Source organism: Callithrix jacchus, chromosome 9, assembly GCF_049354715.1.
Source record: "Callithrix jacchus isolate 240 chromosome 9, calJac240_pri, whole genome shotgun sequence".
Lineage (NCBI taxonomy): Eukaryota > Metazoa > Chordata > Mammalia > Primates > Cebidae > Callithrix > Callithrix jacchus.
This window is the reverse complement of record NC_133510.1, coordinates 74,347,776-74,374,152: the sequence shown is the minus strand read 5'-3', so window position 1 is coordinate 74,374,152 and position 26,377 is coordinate 74,347,776. Positions and strand designations below refer to the sequence as shown.

At 38.6% G+C, this 26,377-nt stretch overlaps 1 protein-coding gene across 1 annotated transcript in view; it reads right to left on the bottom strand.

Annotated features, from left to right (window-relative positions):
* RAB21 (RAB21, member RAS oncogene family) overlaps positions 1-21,325 on the bottom strand; it is a 30,962-nt gene extending 9,637 nt beyond the window's left edge. The window contains exons 1-4 of the mRNA XM_002752762.7: positions 20,911-21,325; positions 7,368-7,427; positions 6,362-6,469; positions 3,059-3,122 (exon numbers count right to left, since the gene is read on the bottom strand). Of these exons, the coding sequence (XP_002752808.1) occupies positions 3,059-3,122; positions 6,362-6,469; positions 7,368-7,427; positions 20,911-21,069 (391 nt within the window). The 5' untranslated portion in view covers positions 21,070-21,325. The remainder of the gene's footprint in view (positions 1-3,058; positions 3,123-6,361; positions 6,470-7,367; positions 7,428-20,910) is intronic.
* Between the last annotated feature and the right edge of the window lie 5,052 nt (positions 21,326-26,377).

Sequence of the window (26,377 nt, the reverse complement as noted above, 5' to 3'; positions counted from 1 at the left end):
TATAATCATCATAATCCTGAGAGGTAATATTATTATTTCAAAGTTAACTAATAAAACAGAAGAGACAATAAACACTGAAATACTACTACAGATAATAAAAATCAAGTGGGAAAAATAATGCAAATGTTCATCAATAGCAAAATGGATAAACTGTGGAGTTTTCTTAAAGTATTAGACAGCAAACATCATAAAATGAACTACAACTATATACACCATAGAGAAATCTTAGAAACGTAATGTGAAGCCAAAAAAAGAGTTAATATTATATGACTGCATTTACATAAAATTCAAAATGAAAATAATTCAGGATAGTGATGAGGGGTAGGGAATGGTGAAGGAAAACAACTCTTGAGTGTTGGGATGAAAAAGCAACATAACTCAGAGTCCTTAGGTACTGCTTACACTGTGAGATTTTCATTTTGTGAAAATTATGTTATTGAAGATTTGTATAATTTTCTGTACATACAATAAAAAGTTCACTTTAAAAATTAGTTAGGTTAAAGGTTACAGGGATTATGATTTCAGCTAAATGTGAAGAAAAGTTCATTTCTTGCACTGTGTCAGAAAAAATAAGTTGCTCTCTAACACCAGTGTGTATGTACACTAAATCAGAATTAACAGCACACAATGCCTGGTACAAAAAAGCCACTCAAAAATATTTGTTGAAGGAAGAAAGGTGGGGTGAAAAAAGGGAATTAATTCTTAGCTCCATCCATAGAGATTCTGATGTAGTGTATCTGTAATGAGGCCCAAGAAACTTTTTTTAAATCTCTAAGTTATCCTAATAAGTTTGGGAAAATTGGTAACTAAGCTCAGAATTTTTTTTTAATGGGAGACTGGAGTTTTACTGGAGCTCAAATCAGAAGAAAGTGAGAGCTTTTTATACTTCACACTAATCATTAATAAACATTATATAATACTAAATGGAGTATCTGACCCTACTTGCGTCAGTAGGCTACCAGATCCAATATTCCTGAGACTTCTCATAATATAAATATTAAAAATATACACTTTATATATTAACATTTTTAAGGAAAGCAATTCAATATATAGCAACCACTCCCTCCGATGCTCCAGTAAAAGTATCTTCCCTGAGGTTCAATTTAATGTTGTGCCTTCAACTTTTATACAGGGGCCACATAAAAGGTACTTTGTTGAACATTAAAAATATATATATATATATACTTTAAATAAACTATTCATGAGTTTATTTAACTTAGGTGGTTTTTCTTTTTAATGTTACTTTGTGACCTTGGACAAGTAACAAGCTCTTGGGGTTTCCTTGACTTCATAGTCTATGTTAGTAATTTCTTTCTATTTTCAGAGAGATGATCAGAATCCCAAAATATTAAATCTTCAGTCATTCATCTACTGTGGCCACTTCCACTCCTAGTAAGTCCATATACCACACAAAGCTACCCAAAACTCAGTAATGATTAGCTGTAGCTTTAGCTCCAAACCTCCAAGTAGCCTACTACTTTATAGTGTTCCAGTCTGAAATATTCCTGCCTAGCCTAACATCTAGCATCTAGACCATAATGCAGGGGAAATCAACTCCTTGCTCTTTTTCCCAAGATTTGCCCCTGATCTGGGACTATAAAGCTACCAATCTAATGGTGACATGAGATAAGAAATGTAAACTCAAGTTCAAAAAAAATTCTTAAGGCTAAAAGCAGCATTTCCCCACAATGACTATTCCGTTCTTTCATATCCCCAAATACTACCTTTGTCTTCCACTAAAATGATCCTATCCTGGCTTCTCCTGCATTGTTCTTATCATCAGGTATGCAGAAATAAAGAGAGAAAACAGCCTGAGGCTATACATCATAAGGATTAGTAACATAAGAGTCAGAATGACTTCATTTCAAATCTGATCCCTGAAAGCTGCCTGACACTGGGCAAGTTATTATCTCCAGGACTCAGCCTCCTCTATAAAACCTTAATAGGATTATAAGGATTAGATGAGATAATGTCTGTGAGTGCACAGCACACTGTGAACTCAAAAACCTGTGCTGTGCACTCACTATTCACTTTTATTGTTCAATAATTAATTGTGATATCATAGAAATAATTATCTGGCTGGGTGTGGTGGCTCAAGCCTGTAATCCCAGCACTTTGGGAGGCCAAGGTGGGTGGATCATCTGAGGTCAGGAGTTTGAGACCAGCCTGGCCAACATGGTGAAACCCCGACTCTATTAAAAAAAAACAAAGAAGAAGAAATAATAATCTAAAGAAAAAGGAAGCAAAGAGCAATTCCAGAAGTCCAAAGGTGAATTTGTAGAGTTCCTTTATACAATTAGGAATATTCCTCCGCCCTGGGATCACAATCTACTTGTATCCTTGCGGTCAAATTTGCCCATTACTCAAAAATGTGTAGTTAAATGTGTAGAATAAGAAGACTGGCTTAAGCCATTTCCTAAATTTTATTTTAAAGTAGTTACAAATCTTTTTTTCCTAAGCAAAATTGTACAGTAAAAAAGTAAAGGTCAAATTGAAGCAAGGCTAGGAAATCTGAAGCTCCAAGTGTTTAGTTTACAATTTGCTCCCCAAGGCATTCCTTAGAGTTTAAATCTCCTGGAAAACCATTTCTAAATCCTAAATTATTATTATTCTTTTTTTCTTTCCCTCTGAGATGGAGTCTCACTCCATCTCCCAGGCTGGAGTGCAACGGTGAGACCTTGGCTCACTGCACCCTCCGCTGCCTGGATTCAAGCAATTCTCCTGCCTCAGCCTCCAAGGGGCTGGGACTACAGGCATGCACCACCATGTCCGGCTAATTTTTTTTTTTTGTAGAGACAGGATTTCGCCATGTTTGCCAGGCCAGTCCCAAAGTCCTGACCTCAGGTGATCCACCTGCTTCGGCCTCCCAAGGTGCTGGGATTACAGGTGTGAACTACCACATCTGGCTAAATCCTAAATCATTCTAAAATATTTATATTGATATGTCACTCTTCTTCCTTTTTCATGTAACCTGAAAACAAAAATTACTTGTTTTTAATGAAACAGTAAGGAAACAAAGGAGTCTTTAAAAAAAAAAAAAAGAAGTAATGATGCTTACCAACTATACATAAACAGATTTCATTTCCCAACATTTTCCGTAATTCTTTGACCCAGTTTTTTACCTGTATATACAAAAGAGCACATATTAAAACAAATCCTGTTAGAATTACCACTATCACAACACCCAAAAAACTCAACACTGTCAAAATACCTCAGAATTTTGTTTAAGAGTCTAGTTAGTTATTACTAGAAATGATTCACTGAAGAATCATTTATTGCCAGGTTATATTGCAAACCATATATATGAACATACAATAGAAGGATATACAGAAGCAACTCTAACTACAAATTTGCATCAGCCTTCCACAGATCCAAGCATAGCTATTCACTAGAGCAAAAGCATATCAACACCAGCTTCTGATAATAGATACTTTACAATATAGGTAACAGTGTCACTTTAGACTTAGGAACACATGGGTTTAAAATGGTCTTTTATACACTAATTAATTCCTAAATAGAGGGCATAGGAGCTTCAATGTCACACACTCAAAGACAAAAAAAAAGTATATATGCACCAAAAAAAGTAAGAGTGCTAAAATAATTTCATCATTCGGTGTATGACAGGGTTTTGCAACCTCGGCAATACTAACATTTTAGTACAGATGATTCTTTGTTGTGGAACACTGTCCTATGCAATGTATGATATTTAGCAGCATCCCTGACTTCCTACCCACTTCTAGTTGCATCCTCCAGTTGTGACAACCAAGGATGTCTCCAGGCATTGTCATCCTCTGGTAGATAAACAATGATATACAATAACTGCAGTTACGAAATGATTCTCCAATATGAATGAAGCCTAGCAGCAGGCACTGTTGGGAGTAAACTGGAATAAAGTAGATTAATCTTTTCAATTCACAATTTTAAATATGTTGATTATAATAACAGAATAAAAGGCAAACTTGGACACCTGCCTTCATTCTTTGCAATGAAATTTAATCTGGATATAAACAAACACACTGATCTTATATAATTTCCTGAAAAAATACACATATATCTAAAAATTCCAAAAATGACGTTAGATACGTGGTAACCACTTACTACACATCTGGTCTTACAGTGCACAAATATAACACTTCCACATTCCTATTCTCTGCAAGAATGCAGAGGAACTATCTTTAGCAAATCTAAAATCTTTATAAAAGCAAAAGTAATTATCATCACCAAGTCATCTTTATAACAGCACTAAACGAATTTTCTTAGTATAGCCCCACCCTTTTTGTTTCATTCACATATATGTATAAAGTTTTCAAAGCATTTAACTTCCACTCTTTATTGATTTTACATAAGAAAAATTTGACTGTACTGGCATAAAATGTACATCTTCATCACCTCAAAAGAAACACACCAGAATCCAATTATGTATTACTCTTTTCCATGTGCATACAGTATCACAACCTATTAATCTAACCAATTTTTTTAAAAAAAGCGTTAGTCATTTCCAATCAGATACCCCTCCAAAGGCACTCTATCTATTCCTTACCCCCATACATTTTTGGTAAGGTAGAGATGGTCACAAATTCTTTGTCAATCCTCCCATCAAGTGGTAGAGTCAAATTCCCCACCCTCTGAATTTGGGCTGGCCTTATAACTTGTCCTGACAAGAAAATGTGGCAGAAGTAATGCTGTGCCAGTCCCAGACTAAAGCCTTCAGAAGGCCTGGTAGCTTCTACTTTCAACTCTTGGGATCCAGTTGTCATATAAAAAAAAGCTTAAGCTAGAATACAGAATAATGAGAGAGCACATAGAGAGAATAAACTGGATGATAAGACACCAGATGTAGTGAAAGGCTGGATGGAGAACTAGGCCTTCTTGGATATTCCAGCCCCAGCCAAACTCCCCAGTTCAGTGCGCTGTATGAGTGACTCCAATGACATCAAAAACAGCAGTGGACTTGCCTGGTCAACCCACAGAATCATGAGAAATAATAAATCATTACTTTAAGCCAACAAATTTTGGGAGTTCAGCAATAGATAACTGGTCAATTTTCAACATAAATGACTATCTGCTCTTTTTCTTTTTTGAGATGGAGTCTCGCTCTGTCACCCAGGTTGGAGTGCAGTGGCGCAATCTTGGCTCACTGCAAGCTCTGCCTCTTGGGTTTAAGCGATTCTCCTGCCTCAACCTCCTGAGTAGCTGGGATTACAAGGCATGTGCCACCAGGCCCAGCTAATTTTTTTGTATTTTTAGTAGAGATGGGTTTCACCATGTGATCTGGGCTGGTCTCAAACTCCTGACCTCAAGTAATCTGTCTTCCTCAACCTCTGGAAGTGCTGGGATTACAGGCGTAAGCCATTGCACCTGGCCTCAATCTTCCCTTAATAAAATATTTAAACTATTTCATGCAAAAAGCTAGAAGGGGATAACAAACAGCACCACCAAAATAACTTTTAAAAATTATTACATCTGCAAGGTACCTATCATTTCATTTTCTACTTTTTGGACTAAGTTTTTCCATACATCATTAATAACCCAAGGGCTAACTTGTGTATCTTTATCAGATTTACCTGGGAAAAAAATAAAGAGAAACAAAACAAAACAAAAAGGTAAGTAATTTCACCAAGTACAAGCCTGTAACTCAAAGCAAGAAAAGCTTCTTCCTTGGCATTACTCCCTGTGGTTAAACATTGTTGACAAATTTATTCCAAGAACAGCTTTAGGAGGAAAGGTCAAATAAGTAACCAATCTGATTGTGATTAGAATTCAGAGGTAAATTAAATGGTAACTCATTTTTGGTCCCAGACAACTTTATGAGTTGTACATATGTGGTATATATTTGAAGGGGAATAAACTAATCAGAGAACTTTAAGATTGTCCTTTTAAAACTTGTATTATATTTGGCAAGGAGAAAGCTTAAATGTGATTTTGCTCCTTTTTTCTTTTCACATAAAGGAATCTGTGCAGCCACACCAAGTTTTCAAGTCCTAGTACATATGGAATTAAGGAAATATGTGTGATTTCTCCTTAAGAGGGAGAAACGAAAGCCCCCATATTTTTCTGAAGTTCAACTTCAAATATTTCCCTTTCCTAATATTTGAGAAAGCCATGTAATAAGCCATTAATTATTCTAACATAAATTAATTCATGTGTATTAAATATTTCATTAAACGTATGAGTATATCTGCATGTTGCAGGTGAAAAGAAAAAGAAAAGAAAATATAAGTGGTCACCAGTTACACACAAATTATATACTTTATTTTTAAAAACAAAACTAATCACATTAGTGAACAAAGGTATATTAATGGAAACTTGAAAAATTACTGTTGCTCTTCTAAGACATCTACTCATAAAGTAAATAGAATACCTTCTGAAAAGAATCTTCATCTGTTATGTCATAAACTAAAATAGCTCCATTTGAATCTCTGTAGTAAATTGGACCCAATGCATGGAATCTCTCTTGACCTGCTGTATCCTAAATAGAGCAACAAATACTTATTAGATCAGAAGAAAAATACAAATGTACAATTGCAACCACAGTGAACTTTTGATTACTTGGAAAATAGAGCATAAAGTCACAGACAACCCCAAAACCCTACTAACAGAAACAAAATGGCAAAACAGGTCATACAAAAAAATTTTAAGTCAAGTTATAACCAATATGCAATGTTTTACTGATAGACAAAAGTTACTTTTTCCGTCCCAACCTTCCTTCTCCTCAGCAACTACCCCACCTCTATTAAAAAAACAGTTCAGTTGCCAGGGGGTCAAAACAGCCAACACAGCATTATAAGTCAGGAATAGGCTCTACCTTAACTTTAATTTCCCACACTGGGAGAGACAGGGAAACAGCATATGCATCAAGACCACCAGTGAGCAAGTACCCTACTGCATTATCCTCATCTTACTCTCTACCAGCCATTCCCTTAGAAGGCTGGAATACAGAGCAGGGTGGGGGAAAAAAAGGCCAGGCAAGCTGTCCACCCATCCTGTCCTCTCTCTGAAGTGGAACTCTTCTGAACTGACCCTTCTCCAGATGAAAAGTTATGGCAGCAATATTCAAATATACAATTATAGCCCAGATATAATTCTCAACCAGATTTTAAGATTTTTAAAAATTTTTTTGAAAAAGTTTTGGCTGCCGGGCGTGGTGGCTCACGCCTGTAATCCAAGCACTTTGGAGGCCAAGGTGGGCAAGATCACCTGAGGCTGGGAGTTCAAGACCAGCCGGACCAACCTGGTATAACCCCGTCTTTAAAAAGAAAAGAAATATATATGAAAAGAAAAGTTTTGGCTAATCTCCAATTAACTTAAAAAAAGAAAGAAAGAAAGGAAGACGCCTCTATGCACAATAGTTGGAAAAGTTCACTTACCCATATGGCAAGGTTTACTCTTTTCCCACCAATATTTAACTTCTTTGTTAAGAATGATGCCTAAGAAGAGAAATATACGTTACACAATGTTTCATATAAAATAATGTTCTTTATCCTAACAACTATAGATGACTGAATCCCCTCAATGTAAAAGTTTTCTGAAAGGAAAAGTAATCACTGAACTTCAATGATCACACACACACACACACACACACACACACACACACATACATCAGGTATACCTGGGAAATGCTATTTATTGATCTTTGTTCACCAACAATGCACATTAGCGCATTAGGATGCTGCCAAAAGGAAGGCTAGCTGACTGCATTTATACAAGCACTTCCCAAATTCACTTAACTCTTTTTTCCCGAGTTTCTTCTGTATAGCACTGAACCTTTTTTCCCTGGAAAAACACCTAATTCATCCTAAAGAATAACTGTGCAAAAAAACAGGACTACTGACAAAGGAGAATCACTGAATGGTTTCAAGCAATGGGGAAATAGATCTATATTTTAAGAGAATGACCCTGGGATAGGAAGAGAGGTTGGACTAGAAAAGATAGGTAGAAAGAATGCTATTACAAAATTGGGGGTAGGGGAAGGCAGGGAGGAGGTCTGAACTAAGACCATGATGATAGAAAGAAAGAACAGAACAAAGAGTTACTGAAGAGGAAATATATCCAGAATCCAGAGTCAGCTGACATGTTTAAAAAAAAAAGGAACAGGGAGCTGAGTTCAGACCTATGTAGAGATAGTCACATTTATGTGTATTTATATAGAAGAAAGTGCAGAAAAGGTGAAACAGATAAAAGGCCAGGATGGTAAATTACTGAAGAATAAGAAACCTAGATTTCAGGAAGGTCTTTTTGCTATGGACACACCATGGAAAATTAGAACTAAGAAAAGGCCACTGGATGTAGTGATTAACTAAGGAGTCCACAGATAAATATAAATGGCAGAGCTGGGTTCCAAACCCATGTATGTCTCCCTTCAAGGCCCAAGCTATCCTCACGATATTGCAGTAAATAAAAATTATACGGAAAAGGGGAAAAATAAATTAAATGCCAAAACAGCAAAGTAACCTGAAAAATGAGAATGAATTACTTCTTCCCTTCATGCCAGCATAGGAGCTAAGAATATGAACTTTGGAGCAGAACCTGTGGATTTGAATCTCAGCTTTTTCACATACTAGCTATGTAATTTATTTGAACTCAGTCATTTTCATGATTTCAGTATCAATGCCTTAGGGAAAAAAAATGTAGATCTGAATCCTATCCAAATATTTAATGGGTAGGTCAACTTAAATGCCTCTTTTTCAAACACATGTCAGACTGAACCAATCTTCTCCCCAAAATTGGGTTTTCATTCTGACTTTAGTATTCTGATCACATTCACCTTCTCAATGAAGTTTAGAACCTTAGAAGTATCTTCTTAAGCTCTTGTCAGTTCATATACCTTCAAAATCTACCAAGTCTTGTCTTCACTTCATATCTCCTCTGGGGTCTATGACCACCAGTCTCTTATTATGTCATAACATAAATACCTCTGGTTCACCTCACACTCTGCTCTGCATGCCATTATCTTCCCAAAGCTTCCCTGGTTAAAAACAAAACAAAACTTCTAACTCAGAGAAGGGTTCCCTAACAGGTTATTTTTAATAAGCATTCTTAAACATCTCTGCTAACAGCTAATATCATAACTTTTCTGTCATGAGTGTTGCAGAGATTTCTCAGCAGAAGGGAGTGCATCAGAGCTGGTAAAGCTCCCTCATTTCTTTTCTAGCATCCCCTCTGAAATTTCCCAACACCCTCCCAGGGCAAGTTTAAAGGACAGAATTAAGTCTCCTCTAAGGAACCATAGCTACAAAAAAAACACTTTTACAGAAAGGGTACACATCACAACATTCATTATATGGAAAAACAAAATCAATGAAATTATCTGTGTTCATTAAGGGGTAATTAGTTAAAAATTCAAAAAACAGCCCATCCATGCAGTAAAACACTACATAGTCATTTCTATTACTGTTACTAATACTAGCTAACATTTATTAAATGCGTATTTTCTGCCAAGTACTGTGCTACGCACTTTTCACAAAATCATTCATAAGCTTCTTTATAAAGTTGGGGAGCCCACATCTACAATTAAAAGTCTGAAAGCCTTATCTTTATATCCAGAGACTTCCACAATGCATCCACATCTACCTTCTAGGATAGCTTCCAATATTTCTTTACTTATTCTCCATCTTACTTGGCTTTTTTTTACATCCTCTTTAATTCTTCTGTTCATAAAATCCCCCTCAAATTTGGGCCTAATCTTTGTTCTCTATCTGAATTCTACTTATCTAAATACAGCTCTTTTTCCTTGAATTTTCGTGTTCTCTTATATTCATGCATGCAATGCACACTAAATCTTTCTATCCTGAAGAATTTTAGGGAATCGACTCTCCATTTACTGCAATTTATACTATCTTATAATATAAATTATCTCTTCATGGGTATAAGTATTCTGTTAACTAGATTATATATTTTTATTTAATGTTTTCACAGTGCTTACAATGAAATGGGTAGTGTTCTAAGAGCTTCTCAAATATTAATTCATTTAATTCTCAGGTGCCAATAACACCCTGTGAATCAGAGATCATTATTATCCATGTATTACAGATGTGGAAAATGAGGTATAAGGAGGGAAAATATCTTCCCCAAGGTCACGCAGTAAGTGACATAATGCCACTTGAAATTCCAGGCAGTTTGGCTCCAGACATTAATCATAACCATTATGCTACCATACTTTCCTGACTGAGATCTGAGCTCTCTAACACCTCTTCTCTTGTGGAAGAAAGGGGGAAAGTCATAGTACCCTGCCCACAATAGACAGTCAAATGCTGTTATTATAGATACACACATCTACGATGTGCCCAGGTAAATCAATGCAGGTATAACTCAATTAAGTAGGAGATATGCTTCTAAGTTTCCTTATTAATCAAATTATTTTACCTCAGAGATATGATGCACTAGTAAAGCTTATCAAAGGATCTCTAGTAAATATTTTTTTCCTTCATAATGAAAACCTTAAACCCTGCTCTATGGAAAGATTTCTTCTGTTTTGTAAATAATCTCATTTTATATAAATTCTAAGTTTTTAATATTTTGTAGATATTTTCTTTCTTTTTAAAAAACTTTTAGAAAACTTTTTTAAAGAATAAAATTATTGATATATTTAAGAAGAAAGCTGAAACATCAAGAAAGCAGCAAACAGGTATAAAAATAGGCACATACACCAATGAAACAAAAGAGAGAACCCAGAAAAAAAGCCAAATACTTATACCCACCTGATCTTTGACAAAGCAAATAAAACAGAAATTTGGGAAAAGATGACCTATTTAATAAATGGCGCTGGGAAAACTGGCAAGCCACATGTAGAAGAATGAAACTGGATCCTCATCGCTTACCTTATACAAAAATCAACTCAAGATGGATCAAGGACTTAAATCTAAGACCTGAAACCATAAAAATTCTAGAAGGTAACACTGGAAAAACTCTTCTAGACACTGGCTTAGGCAAAGAATTCATGACTAATACCCCAAAAGCAAATGCAACAAAAACAAAAACGAATAAATGGGACCTAATTAAACTAAAAAGCTTCTGCACAGCAAAAGAAATAATCAGCAGAGTAAACACACAACCCACAGAGTGGGAGAAAATGTCTGCAAACTAAGTATTTAACGAAGGACTAATATCCACAATCTACAAGGAACTCAAACATGTCACCAAGAAAAAAAATAAACAGTCCCATTAAAAAGTGGGCAAAGGACATGAAAAGACAATTCTCAAAAGAAGATTGACAAATAACCAACAAACATATGAAAAAATGCTCAACATGACTAATTATCAGGGAAATGCAAATTGAAATCACAATGAGATACCCTTTACTCTTGCAAGAATGGTCAAAATTAAAAACCAAAATAACAATAGATGTTGGTGTGGATGTGATAAAAGGGGAACACTTTTACACTAATAGTGGAAATATAAGCTAGAAAAACCACTAAGAAAAACAGTACGAAGATTAAAGAATTGAAAGTATTAAAGAACCATCATTTGATCCAGCAATCCCACTACTACCCAAAAGAAAAGAAGTAGTCATATGAAAAAGACACATATACACGTATGTTTATTGCAGCACAATTCACAACTGCAAAGATATGGAGGCAACCTGAGTGTCTATCAACCATGAAGTGAATAAAGAAAATGTGGTATATATATATATACCATAGAATACTACTCAGTCATAAAAAGGAATGAAATAATATCTTTTACATCAACGTGGATGGAGCTGGAGGCCATTTTTCTAAGTGAAGTAGCTCAGGAATGGAAACCCAAATATTGTATATTCTCAGTTATAAGTGAGAGCTAAGCAATGAGGAATATATAATAATACAATGGCCAGGCACGGTGGCTCATACCTATAAACCCAGCATTTTGGGAGGCCAAGGTGGGCAGATCGCAAAGTCAGGAGTCCAAGACCAGCCTGGCCAACATGATGAAACCCCATCTCTACTAAAAAGATACAAAAATTAGCTCAGCATGGGGGCATGTGCCTGTAATCCCAGCTACTCAGGAGGCTGAGGCAGGAGAATTGCTTGAACCCAGGGGGCAGAGGTTGTAGTGAGGCGAGATCGTGCCACTGCACTCCAGCCTGGGCAACACAGCAAGACTCTGTTTAAAAAAAAACAAAAACAAAAAACAAGAATGATATCATGAACTTTGGGTACTCGAGGAAGAAGGTCTGGAGCAGGGTATGAGATAAAAGCCTACATATTGAATGCGGTATACACAGCTTGGGTGATGGGTGCACCAAAATCTTAGAAATCACCACTAAAGAAATTATCCATGTTAATAAAAAAACCACCTGTCCCCCAAAAACTATTGAAATAAAAATAAAAATGTATAAAAAAGATAGCAGCAAACAATCAAAAGGCTGAAATTTGTCTTTTTAAATCACCTCTACCAGGCACACTTAATTTGGCTGGACTACTGAGATACCACTGGTTCTTAATCCTATTACATGGTAGTGAGAATGGGAGAAGTAATTACAAACTTCTTTAAGAATATGAAGAAAGCCATGAACCTACTCACTGCTCCAAAAACTGCTCATATGTACATACTAAAAACAAATCCCACGCATTTCCAAGAGATTTATAAATGCCTGGCAACTTCTCAGTAAAGAACCCCAGTCTAAAAAGGGAAGGAAGGAGAGTGACATTAAACGATAGCAATTCAAAAGGTTCCAGGACTATAGGAAGCGGTAAGAAAAACACCACATGTGCTAAGCACTGTGCTTGGGCTTTTTCAATGAATGTTTCAACACTGTGAAGTAGATAATTAGCCTTACTTTACAGCTGTGAACCTGATTTTAAAAAAAAAAAATACAGTGACTCATGGAAGGGCAGACAACTCAACTGGGTGCTACAGTGGGTGGAAGCCTGTCTGACTCCACAATGCTTTTTCCATTGCACAAAGCTACTATTCTAGAACATACACATATTTCTTAACTTGGCACTCCTCCACTTGGACAGTAAGCATTCTTGGACCCTAACCTCTCCAAATATTCTCAGGGTAAGCACAAAGTGTTAGCAGCAAGGATCTAACTAAGTAATGGTACATTTTCCACTCCACGTCCTTCAAATCCTGAGTTACTGCATGAGTATTTCTAATCCCAGTTGTTTCATCTTCTATGCTTAGTGGTATTAAAAAATTAACAGTCTTACTAGCTCAGGTTCTCATCTGTAATTTGTATGTTGATTCTTGTTTAACCAACATCTTACCGGAAATCATAGTGGATAATAAAAAAAGAAAATGCTATTTAAAAAAAATCTCCAGGTAATCACAGGGAAGAGGAAAGAAATTAAAAATGAATTAAAAAAAGCAAAATAGGATTATAAGAAAGAAATAATAGGGAAAAACATATCTGCCAAATTCTTTTCATAATTAGTTTAATCAATTTTTTGGTTCTTTGTTAGCCAAATCATTTGCTGTGCTTGCTAACTAATCTCCTGGCAAAGCAAACCACCTAAAGTAGTATTTTACAATTATAAGGTATCTGTTGAAAGCAACATAGTAACTACATTGTGAACAAATACTTTCCTGGCTTAATCTAGTATCTAGCAAATTCAAAAGACTTCATTAATTGGGGGCTTGGTGTGGGGGAGTGTATGAGAGAGAGAGAGAGAATGCAAAATAAATATTCTTGCTAGTCGCTAACACTGGTGCAAACTCAAGTATTTAAAGAATAATGTACAATTATTTGTCAATTTTTTAAATAAAATAAAAAATAAATGAATAAAGCATTACTACTTCCAGATTTAAGACATGATAGCATTCAGGCAGGTTAATTTATAAAATTAGCCCTCTCTAGCAAGGCAATAAAAATTAGCTATCAGAAAACTAAGCAAGGCCAGGCATGGTGGCTCACAAAGTTTGAGACCAGACTGGCCAATATGGTGAAACTCCAGCTCTACTAAAAATACAAAAAAAATTAGCCAGGCATGGTGGTGGGCACCTGTAATCCCAGCTACTCAGGAGACTGAAGCAAGAGAATCACTTGAACCCAGAGGATGGAGGTTGCAGTAAGCCAAGATTGCACCATTGTACTCCAGCCTGGGTGACAAGAGTAAGACTGTCTCCAAAAAATATATACACCTATACAGAATGGGGAAAAGATTTTAAAAAAGAACTTCAAAAATAAATCACTTTATTGATTATAAAGATATAATAAATTGCCTAAATCAACAGTGATGGATACTTAGAAAACATTTTGAACATTCAAAATATTCTTTGTACAAAGAAACCAAGATTCCTAGACTAAGACTATGACACAAAGCGTAAAAACACTTCTAGAACCTGAATGCCAAGTGTTGCTCATGTTAAAGTGTGTTTAAAAAATAAGTAAAAGCTAAGTGTCTCAAAACAAAAATAAAATAAATTTAAAGTAGTAGACCAGACTTAAGAAAAATATGGTACACCACTTCTATTTTTAAAATTTATTTATTTTTTATTATTTTATCTTTTTGAGACAGAGCCTCACCCAGGCTGGAGTGCAATGGCACATTGATTCACTGCAACCTCTGCCTCCCGGGTTCAAGTGATTCTCCTCCCTTAACCTCCTGAGTAGCTGGGATTACAGGTACCCGCCATCATGTCCAGTTAATTTTTGTATTTTTGTAGAGACCGGATTTCACCATGTTGACCAGGTTGGTCTTGAACTACCGACCTCAGGTGATCCACCCACCTCGGCCTCCCAAAGTGCTTGGATTACAGGTGTGAGCCACCATGCCTGGCACTTTTATTTTTATTTTTTAAAGACAAGGTCTCACTATATTGCCCAGGTTGGTCTTAAACTCCTTCGCTCAAGATATACTCCCACCTATACCTCTCAAAGTGCTGGGATTACAGGTGTGAGCCACTATGCCCAGCCTGTCACACAATTTCTATTTGTGGGACCTTGGAAATTTAATTCAAGGTTTGTCTATTTTTTAGGAGACAGGGTCTGTCACCTAGCTGGAGTGTAGTGGCACAATCGTAGCTCACTGCAGCCTCAACCTCCTCTAAGGCTCAAGTGATCCACCAGCCTCAGCCTCCTGAGTACCTAGGAATATGAGTGTATACCACCATGCCCAGCTAATTTTGTTTGTTTGTTTTTAACTAGAGATGGAGTCTTGCTTTGTTACCCATGCTGGTCTTGAACTTGTGACCTCAAGCGATCCTCCCACCTCATCCAACAAAGCATGGGATATAGGTGTGAGCCACCACACCCAGCCAAATCCAAGTCTTAATTTCCTCATTTCCCATACTGTCAGGATGCTACCTGCCCAGCCAACCTTACAGCACTACTTTGCTAATCATAATCACCCAGTCACCTATCCTAGACTTCAGAAGGCAGGCAGAATTCTGTAGTTGGGGCTCTAAAAAGAAAGAGAACTGTTGGTCCTGATTATAAACAATGTTACTTTTTACAGAGGAAACTGGTCAAAAGTGATATAAGGCACTTAAAATAGAATGTATAATCTTCAATAAGCACCTTCAATAAGGGGAAAAAAGGGTTACCTAACCCAGAAGCACAGATATAAAGAGGACACACCACACTGAGGAAGTGGTTACAACCAAAATGGCACAATCCTTTAAGAATAAAGTCACGGTCTCTGTGGCACAATGGGTTAGCTTGTTTGGCTGTTAACTGAAACTAAGAATAAAGTCAAGAAAGGTAACTGATAAAATACCTTGCTCATCTTTATATTCCCCGGCTAATACAATGTTTGACATATACCAAGTATAAAATAAATGTTTCTTGAATTTAACTGCATAGATTCAACAGTGTTGCCTTCAGAATTCCAGAGAAACAGTAGTAACTCCCTCACTCCACTTGTCTTTCGTATTTCTGCCAAGTTTATCAAAGCCTCAAATCAGCGAGGAAATCACACAAGGGAGCTTGGGGATTCTATACAAGTTCGGAGAGCTTACCTACAGAATTACTCATTAACTATCAGTAACCTTGGAGCAGCTCTGGAAAAAGCCATAATAAAACACCAAAGTATGGCAAATGTCACAATTTAAAAAAAAAAAAAAGTGAATTCCAGAAATGTCAATCTCAGTGAAAACACTAGAATGGATTTATTTTTAAAACATTTATCTAATCTATAATCAATTTTAAAATGTAATGACGCTTCAGGGACAGCATGAGCTCTCAATATAATTCATGTGAAAATCCCATTGCTTTTTGACTGAATTACCATGAAAGAAAAACACAAATCCAGCACCATCTATTCATTTAATAGCAAACATTTATTAAACAAATATGTGCCAGGGTCTGTGCTAGCTTTACCTATGATGGCTGTCTGTGTAATCCACGTAAAGTCCTACGAGTAAGGCACTCCCATTTTATAGTAAAGGAGCTCGCTTACAGGCGTTAGAATATTCTGTCAGGATCATGATGGCTATGAAGTGGGAGTTAGAATTCGAACCCCAGACTAACTTCAAAGTCCTTTCTCTTTTCACCACATTATATGGCCTCCTAATAGTTCTGAGTATGGCAGAAACACAGTATATCTTGTCTTCTGCAAGAATTCGACAAAGCATCTCATGATAACCTTGTGGGCAAGACAGATGTGGCCTGGGCAAAAAGGAGAACTTCAATGCCAGAGTAACTGTTTACATTTTATTAAGGGATTTGTGTCTACTAGTAGTTCACAGTGGTCAGTCTTCCATTATCATTAATATGTACAGTACTCCATTAATAACTGTTTCTCACTCAAGGGAGGGAGGAGGGGATAGCCTGTGGCCCATGCATGGCCAAAAAAAGCCCCTCCCTAAGATTCTATACGTCTACAGAAAATTGCACTTCTGGTCATGCATCACTGGACTACAGGAAGACTTGCTACAGAGCTTTGTACTTGGCCTTCTCTCTCCCTGCTTTCTTTCAGTCTTTGTTAATGACCTGTTGAGAACATTAAAGGCATTGTTACCAAACCTTCAGATGGCAAAGTTAAAAAGTAGCTAATCTAGAGAGTAGATTCCACACCTTATACTTTTCATGCCCAGGACCCAAGCCACTGCTTGGCCCTCAGGAGCCCAGTGTTTCATGAAATACAGAATCAAAATTCAAAACGACATTAATAGGCCTAACTACTGGAGCAAATCTACCAAAGCCAACTTTAATGGGTCAAGTACATTAGAAACAAAAGAAAACGCTTAACTACCATACCACAGAAAAGAGAATTTGAGAGAGACAAATAATTACCCTTTCTTTGAAGCTTTATAAGACTAAGATGTTTCAGTTGACAGCAAATTCAATATTTATCAAAGTGAGAGCTTCCCTGAAAGCTCACAGAATCTTTCCTAGTTTTCTACTTCAGTGTTGGAAAAGAACTCTCAACAGGAGAGGTAATAGCCTGCAATTCTCTGTTCAGTTCAAACCACCAAACCTGGAATTATTTCTATAGCTGAAGGCATCATTCTTTAATAAGGGCAATGATTAAATAGTATCTAGAAGAGATGGCTTGAGCTCAAAAGTTCTAGACCAGCCTGGGCACCATAGCAAAACCTCAACTCTACTAAAAATTAAAAAAAAAAATTAGCCAGGCATGGTGGCACACACCTGTTGTCCCAGCTACTCGGAGGCTGAAGTGGAAGGATTACTTGAGCCCAGGAGTTTGAGGTTGCAGGGAGCTATGATAGTGCCACTACACTCCAGCCTGAGAAACAGAGAAGACCGTGCCTCCAAAAAAATAAATAAATAAATAAAGTGAAAGGATTTAAAACTATGTCACTGTCACTGGAGATCCAGTTAAGGGAACTAGAGCTGTTTACCCAAGAGAAGACAAGATAGCTATCTTCAACTATCAGAAGGGATGTCATATGAGACACTAAGATTCAGAGGGCAGAATTAGGACTGGAAACTACAGGGAAACAGATTTTGGCTTTATATACAGAAAAATTTATTAGAAGTTAGACCTATCTAAAAGTGAATTGGGACCAGGCGTGGTGGCTCCACCTGTAATCCCAGCATTTTGGGAGGCTGAGGTGGGTGGATCACCTGAGTTCAGTAGTTCAAGACCTGCCTGGCCAACATGGCGAAACCCCAACTCTACTAAACATACAAAAATTAGCCAGGCATGGTGGCATGTATGTTTAGTAGAGTTGGGGTTTCTCAGCTACTCAGGAGGCTGAGCCAGCAGAATCACTTGAATCCAGGAGGCAGAGGTTGCAGTGAGCTGAGATCACGCCACTGCACTCCAGCCTGGGTGACAGTAAGACTCCGTCTCGAAAAGAAAAAAAAAATGAAATGGGCCACCTTAAGACATAGTGACCTTTCCACTTTCCATAATACCAGTTCATTTCACTTCCAAGATGTTAAAAAAAAAAAAAAATGGACAATCACTTGACTCACTATTAAAAACCCCAAATAGTGAACCATATATAAACTATAAATTCCTGTCCTGCAATTCTTTGAAATGTATGAGAAAGCCCTTTATAAAATACAAAGTAGTTTAGAGAGACAGGTAGTCTGTTGACAAGAAAGAAGGTAAACTCTTCGTCTCCTATTCTGACATGATTTCTTCTCCATTCGCAAATTAAAAGGATACAAAGTTGTGTCTAACAAATCATATAAATCAAACTCCTCTGAAAAACTGTTAAGATGAAGTGAACTGATATCTCTGAAAGAGATTAGACACATTGCTGTTTATATAAATTGGTGTACAACAAAATCCTAAATTCTACAATTCAGACATTAATACTGGATATCTTCTATAACTTCATCCTCCCCTGTATAGGAGTGCAGTGGCTTTTCATATAGTTAAATATCTTTACTCTGTTTTTAGCTTCAAGAATGTTTGAGAAATTTATAACAAAGGTATAATTTTTAAGTTGAAGGGGTATGGCCAGGTGCAGTGGCTCAAGCCTGTAATTTCAGCATTTTGGGAAGCCAAGGAGGGCAAACCACCTGAGGTCCAGAGTTTGAGACCTGCCTGGCCAACATGGTGAAACTCTGTCTCTACAAAAAACACAAAAAAAATCAGCCAGGACTGTTGGCGCATGCCTGTAATCCCAGTTACTTGGGAGGCTGATGCAAGAGAATCACTTGAATCCAGGAGGTGGAGGTTGCAGTGAGTGGAGATCACTGCACTTCAGCCTGGGTGACAGGACGAGACTCAAATTATCTTTTGAAAAAAACATTAAGACATCAATTACAATAGTTTTCTTTTATCTTAGATCTTTGCATAAAGGAAAACACTAGATGGGGTTGTTTACCAATATCCAGAGGTAGTGTGATTTAATTGCTCAAAATCTGAAGTCAGACAGGGGTTCAAATTTGAGCTTGGATACTTCTGTACTATTGACTTGTGGTAATATTACTGCCAGCAAATTACTCAACTAAACCTGTTTCCTCACCTGTAAAATGGGGCTATCCACTAAACTATTCACTTCATAGGATATGATAAGAATTAAATAACAGAAAGCAAGCAAAAGAATCAGCACGGTAAGAACTTACTAAATGTTAGCTATTTTTATTACTTTACCTAAGTAAATCTCTAAACTTCCAAACGATCCCACGTATTTGTCCAGTGAATTTTTTTGATCTAAAACACAAGGCTCTCACTAATGACACTGAACAGTAACAATCCACTATTAAAACTTCGTTAGTGCTCTGGTACAAGGATTGTTTTAAAATGCAGTTTCCTGACACTCACTTTTTCAGATATGCTTTACACAGGAGTAAAAACAGAGGAGTAAAAATAGAACATGGAATCAGAGCCAGAGCATCTTGTAAATTCTAGACTCAGTAGTTTAATAATAGCATCAAACATCCAATGTCACAACAATTAGGAGATTATGCATTTATTAAGTAGTATCGATGTTCTCACATAATACACATTTACTAATTATGACCTACTGTGCAAACTGGGTCAGTAATTAAAGAAAGCTGCCACTGGACAAGGATAAAATATTCTGTATATTTATCCTAACAACCCTATGAGCTAGATACTATTATGGCCATTTTAACAGAAGAAACTTAGGCACAGCCAGGTTAAGTAACTTACCCAGTTAACACATAGCTAGCTAAATGGATAGAGGTGAGATATGAACCTGGACAATCAGGCTCAAAAGTCTACTAGATTTTACTGCCTTTGACCAAATTGATAGGTCAAATTAGGATAAATTTCTTCTAATACATGAAAACTGACTTCTTTGGGAGAGTGGGGTGAGTATAACTCCCTTAAAGGCCTGGCTTTACTCTCAGTAAATGATCACATTTTAACACCTTTCCAATGTACATGCAGAAGAAAGCCGGCCTTTTATTTCAGGTAAAGAACACCAGTTAACAGCAGCGGCTTTTAGTCTGGGGAACCAATTGTTGGCCAGTATTAACATGGTGTTTCAACGTGGGTCAATAGACCTCGCAGAATCTGACTGACCCACAAGTCAGACCCACGCAGGCTGCAATGAAACTGCGTAACACGCCAGGGCAAGCGGTCATTTCAAAAAACCTCCAGAGATGGCTCTTTTGCCATTCCTGTTACTCAGGACAAAATGGAACTTGCATAAACACTTAGTCATCAGTAAGCGCTGAAGTTACAAATCACCTAGTTCTCAAAATCAAATCCGCAGCTAAGTTCCTAATTCCGAAAGAAAGGAAAGGAGCTAACATTTGGAGACTGCAACGCTAAAGACACCTAGGGCCCAGGCGGAAGTGCCGCAAAAGGGAAAAACTAGCCCACTGATGGGGACCACAACGTGCGCAGTCACCACGGGGGGATACTGGGGACTTTTCAGGGCCCTTCCTCTTCCCTCCCAACAGCCTGTCCTCACGTCTACAGACTGCCCCGACCTGGTGAGTCCCCGGGGCGAATTCGGAAAGGTAACCCGAAGGCGGAGATGACAGGCCTGAGATATGCCTGCCTAGATCCAGGAGTTCGGGTGGCAAAGTTCCCCCAGCCCCGGAGAGTTATGGGCCCCGAGGCGCCCCCTCCCGCTCCCCGAGGTCCGCACCTGCAGAGTGGTGATGTGCTTGTCGTTAAACTTGTTCTCGCAGTAGCGCAGCACCAGCGACGTCTTCCCCACGCAGCCTTCCCCCAGCAGCACCACCTTGAACGAGTAGGCTCGGCCCGCCGCCGCCGCCGCCGCCCCCCCGCCGCCGGCCGCAGCCATCCCGTCGCTTCCCCGCCGCCCGAGCCCGAGTGTCGCGCCGCCCTCCCCACGGCCGCAGCAGCGCCTTCACAACCACTGCCGGCTCAGCCCCCACCGCCCCGGTCCCGCCGACCTGGGCGCTGTCGCCACTCCCTCCTCGGACGAGGCCTGGCAGGGCCGAGGGAAAGTCCGAGAATGAAGGGCCCAGTCCACCACGTCAGGCACCGGAGGAAAGGCGAAGAACGATGCCTCTCAGTCTCCCTCTAATGGCGTCTCCTTCCTCCTACGTCACACTTCGGGTCACGTGAGCGCCGCGGCCCGGGCCGCCCCTGCGACTTGGCCCAGAACGTGCCAGGGCGTGGGCGGGGCCTCTGAGGCCTCTCCGGGTGGAACTGGGTGTGAATCGGGCGCCGACAAGCCCCGCCGCCAGCGAGCCACCTCTGCTCGGCAGTTGGTGGGAGCCTGCGGGATAAGGCACCAGGAATTTGAGGCAAGCTCAGCACCGCGGAAATGAAGTGCAGAACTTCATCGTTTTTGCCGAGGGGATGTTCACAAGGCTAATGACCTCTCACACCAGGGGCCACTGTAAACCAAATCTGCCGAGGTGCCCTTGAATGTCTCGCTCTGTGGGATCCCAAATCATAGCTTCTCCCAGTTCTCCGACTACTCATCTTTCAAGTCTCAGCTTAAACCGCTTCTCTGACCACCCAGTCCTTCCCCGCTCCTTCCATTTCCCCACCCCACAAAATTAGGTATTTCATAACACCAGTGTACCTCCTTTACCAGGGCTTACACACTCAGAAATTATTAATACTTTGCTAAGTGTTTATCTACTCTCATTAGGCTGTAGGTTTGTTGAGGGCAAGGTCTGTATAAGACCTGCCCACCTTTGAATTCCTGACCCTAAGTGTTCTTCAATTTTTCTGTCTTTGGTGAAGCTTCTGACGTTCCACGGTGACTCCATCTTGAAGCGGCTTGTTTGATGATTGCTTGTTTTTTCTCATCTGCATCCCCATTTTTTTTATTATTATTCTTATTTTTGAGACGGAGTCTTGCTCTGTCACCCAGGCTTGAGTGCAGTGGTGTGATCTCGGCTCACTGCAACCTCTGCCTTCCGGCTCAAGCGATTCTCCTGCCTTAGCCTCCTGAGTAGCTGGGATTACAGGGACCTCCCACCATGCTCCACTAATTTTTGTAGTTTTAGTGGAGACGAGGTTTCACCATGTTGGCTAGGCTGGTCTTGAACTCATGACCTCAAGAGATCCACCTGCTTCGGCCTCCTAAAGTGCTGGTATTACAGGTGTGAGCCACCACTCCTGGCCTGTCTCCAAGAAACCATATTTCTCCAAGAAACCATACTAGTGTTTCTGAAAATTTGTAACTAGAAACCTGGTGTCAAGTAAACATATATATTTTTTTAAATCAGACTTCTTCCACACTTCAAACCAGGTTAAAAAAAAAAATAGTTGGTTCATTCCTTCAACAAATATTTAAATGTGCCCACCATATGCCAGGCACTGTACTGAACAAGATAAAATGTCTCTGTCCTCACAGAGCTTATATTTTATCAGGGGAGACAGACATAGTCAATTATACAATAAATCCTTTAATTTTGATGAAACAGTTCAGAGTATCTTGCAAACATACATGGGAATCCAACTGATTTAGCATGCTAGAGAGGCTTTCCCTGGAGAAAGTTATCTCTGGGTAAGAGTAACCTAGGCAGGAAGGACAGGAGAGCTTTGCAAGCAGAGAGAACAGCATGTTCAATAGCTTCAGATAGGAAGGAACATCTAAAGTTGAGCAACTGTTAATGTGATTAGAATTTAGGGAGAAAAAGGACTCCAGAAGAGATCAAGAGGAAGCTGGCGATCAGTACGGAAAGGGTCTTTAAGCAAATGAAATATTTTAATAAGAGGACTGACGTAATCAGATTTGACCACTCTGGCTATAATTTGAAAAGGGAATTGGAGAAAGATTTTAGATTTATTTAGAACCAACCATTAAAGACACTTTTATATTTTGTAAAATATCCTCATGATTGTATCTAAAGATATATTTTCTACCTCTCTCCTACATATTCCCCACCTCTTAGGGCTGTTGCACATTTATAGATACTTCCAGAACTAGGAAAGTTTTGAGGGGACACCTTCCATTGTTCTTTCTGAGCACTTCCTCCTATTGGATTGAAATCTGCCTCTCTTCACCTGCAATTAATTATTTCTCTTTCCATCTATACAGCATATGTCTAATCCCTCTTCCCTATAAACATATGAAGAAAGCTGTATGCTCTTCCTTTAAGCCTTCTCTTTTCTTCTCTTTGACACAGCCAATCCTTTCAACCACTTTCGAATGGTGTGCTTTGGATCATTTAACAGCTTGGTCATCTTAGAACCTAAATGCATTACTTTGCATTTATCACTAAATCAAAACAATTAAAAAATTTTCTTGTAAAACAAAATAATTTCTTTTGAGACAGGATCTTGCTCTGTTGCCCAGACTGAAATGCAGTGCCACAATCACAGCTCACTGCAACTTCAACCTCCTGGGCTCCAGCAATCCTCCTGCCTCAGCCTCCTGAGCAGCTGGGACTACAGGTATGTGCCACCACACCTGATTAAACATTTTTTTTTTTGTAGAGATGGTATTTAACTATGTTGCCCAGGCAGGTCTTGAACTCCTGGGCTCAAGCAATTCTCCAGCCTCAGCTTCCCAAAGTGCTGAGATTACAGGTGTAAGCCACCACACTCAGCCAAAATAATTTTTGAAGTTAAAATAAATTTTCACATTTAGCTTACATTGAGATTTAAGGTGGTAGTGCAAGTTTTCATGGGTTACAATAAGTAGGTTGGCATACTTTTGAGCATAAAGTGGGTAAATATAGATGTAAATTGTGGTAGGCTGATAATGGCCCCCAAGATATCGGTTCCTAGACTCTAGAGCCTATAAATATTACCTCGTTTGGGACACAGGTCTTTTTGATTTGATTAACTTAAGGACCTTGAGATGGGGAGATTATCTGGGTGGACCCTAAATGCAATCACAGGTATCCTTATAAGAGAGAGGCAGAAGGAGATGCTTCACACCCAGAAGAGGAGAAGGCAGTGTGACCATAGAGGCAGATTATGGTGCAATGTAGCCGCAAGCCAAGGAATGCTGACAGCCACCAGAGCTGGAAAAGACAAGGATCCCCTAGAGCCTCTGGAGAGAGTTCAGCCCTGCAGATGTACTGATTTTAGCAGAGTGAAACTGATTTTGACTCCTATTTTCTCTTACTACTTACATCTTATCTTATTACCATGTCCCCACATCCAGTCAATTCTACTTTCAAAGTAGATCTTGAATCCATCAACTAAACTCTCCATTTCTGTCCCCACTCTAGTCCAAGCCACTGTCAGGTTTTTTCCTGGGCTACTCCAATGACTTTCCAACTTATCTCCCTGCCTCCAATTGGCCTCACCACCTACTGTAATCTATTCTCCAAACAGTAGCCAGAGAGGTAAGAAAAAACAAGCAAAAACAAAACTCACATTCCTTACCATGACCTAGGAAGTCCCCACATAATCAAGATGTTGCCTACTTTCCTCCTTCATCTCATACCGCTCTTCCCTTTCATCACTATGCTCCAGGCTTACATGCCTCCATTCTGTTTCTCTTATGTGCCTAGTCCTTTTCCACCTCTGGGATCCTGAGTGTGATTCCTTCTATCTGGAATGTTCTATCCTCAGCATTTCTTATGGCTAGCTTAATCTCAATATTCTTCAGATATTACCTTGAATATCACTCCCTCAAGGAGATTACCCTGAGCATACTTTCTAAAGTGATCTAGATTTCTGCATACTTTTTATCATACACCTAAGATTTATTTGTTTACATGTTTATGAGCACTATTAGATGCTTTGATATCTGGTATGCTATTGAGTCTTCAGGGCCTAACACTGTGCCCAGCATACCATGGTCACTCAATAAACATTTGTTGTTGGCCAGGCATGGTGGCTTACACATGTAATCATAGCACTCTGAGAGGCGGAGGCAGGAGGATTGCTTCAGCCCAAGAGTTTGAGACAAGCCTGAGCAACATAGTGAGAACTTATCCCTACAAATTTTTTTAAAAGAATTTTGTTGCATGAATTCTGGTGGGAAAATATTTTGAGATTTTAACCTGTGGGTATTTGCCCCTAATATATCTGTGGACCATGAGGCATCCTATGTATTAAGGGAGATTGTGGCCAGGCATGGTGGCTCAAGCCTGTAATCACAATGATTCAGGAGGCTGGGGCAGGAGGATTGCTTGAGCCCAGGAGTTTGAGGTTACAGTGAGCTATAATTCCCTGTCTCTAAATAAAAAGAGAGGGAGAGATTCTGATAGGACATTAGCTGTTAGTTTTTGGATTTCGATTGTCCAAAGCTCAAACCACCTTTTTTTAACAACAAAAAAACATAAAACATAAATACATAAGCCATCAGAGTCATCACTTGACTGATAAGTATTAGTGAAAGAGAATTATAGGAAAAGTAGTACAGTTAGACATCGCTAATGTTCTTGTGGAAGGTACTATATGTTGCTCAAACATTCCAAACTCTTCTGCCTTACCTTTCTCTACCATAGAAATTAAGAAAAAAAAAACTTGCATTTATAACCTTGGAATTATGGCAGTTGCATTGGGACTATGAAATAAAAATCACACGCTAAGGACAGTAGAGCAGAAAGATAGTCTTCTTCATCCTGCATTGCCTGTCTCTAGATTTTGTATTGGCGAAAACAAACACCTAACTTATATAATAATTTACTATAGCAGGGTTGTCTATTATTTGCAGCCCAATAAATTTATAATGATAGCATTTCAAGTAGTTTTTAGGAATCCAAGACCAAAGGAAACCTATTTCTTCCTTCCTCAATGAAGTCCAAGAAGGTAACAAGCTTTGTGAAGCTCATTTGTGTCTAATATGGACCAGGAGGCATAGAGTAGAAAGGGCTGCATGAATATCTAGAGAGAAAGCCTGAAATAGGCTTACACAAGTTCCTCAATGTCAGCACTACAGAGAGTCTTCAAATGTTTCTTACATGCTGAACAAGACTTTCCTGATTTAAACATTGAATTTCCTGCATCCTGGGAAAACCCTTATTCTTAGACAAACTAGTTTGGTTGATCACCCTACGTTAATGGACTTCACTGGTGGGACAAAAAGGATGCAGCAATACCTGAAGGCCAAGTGAGTATGAGACTGTGGATAGAAGGTGGATGCCAGCATATTTGAATGATGATAACTAAGATCTCACTACCTAGTATCTTGAAACTTCATAGGTCACCTCAAACATAGATAAAAC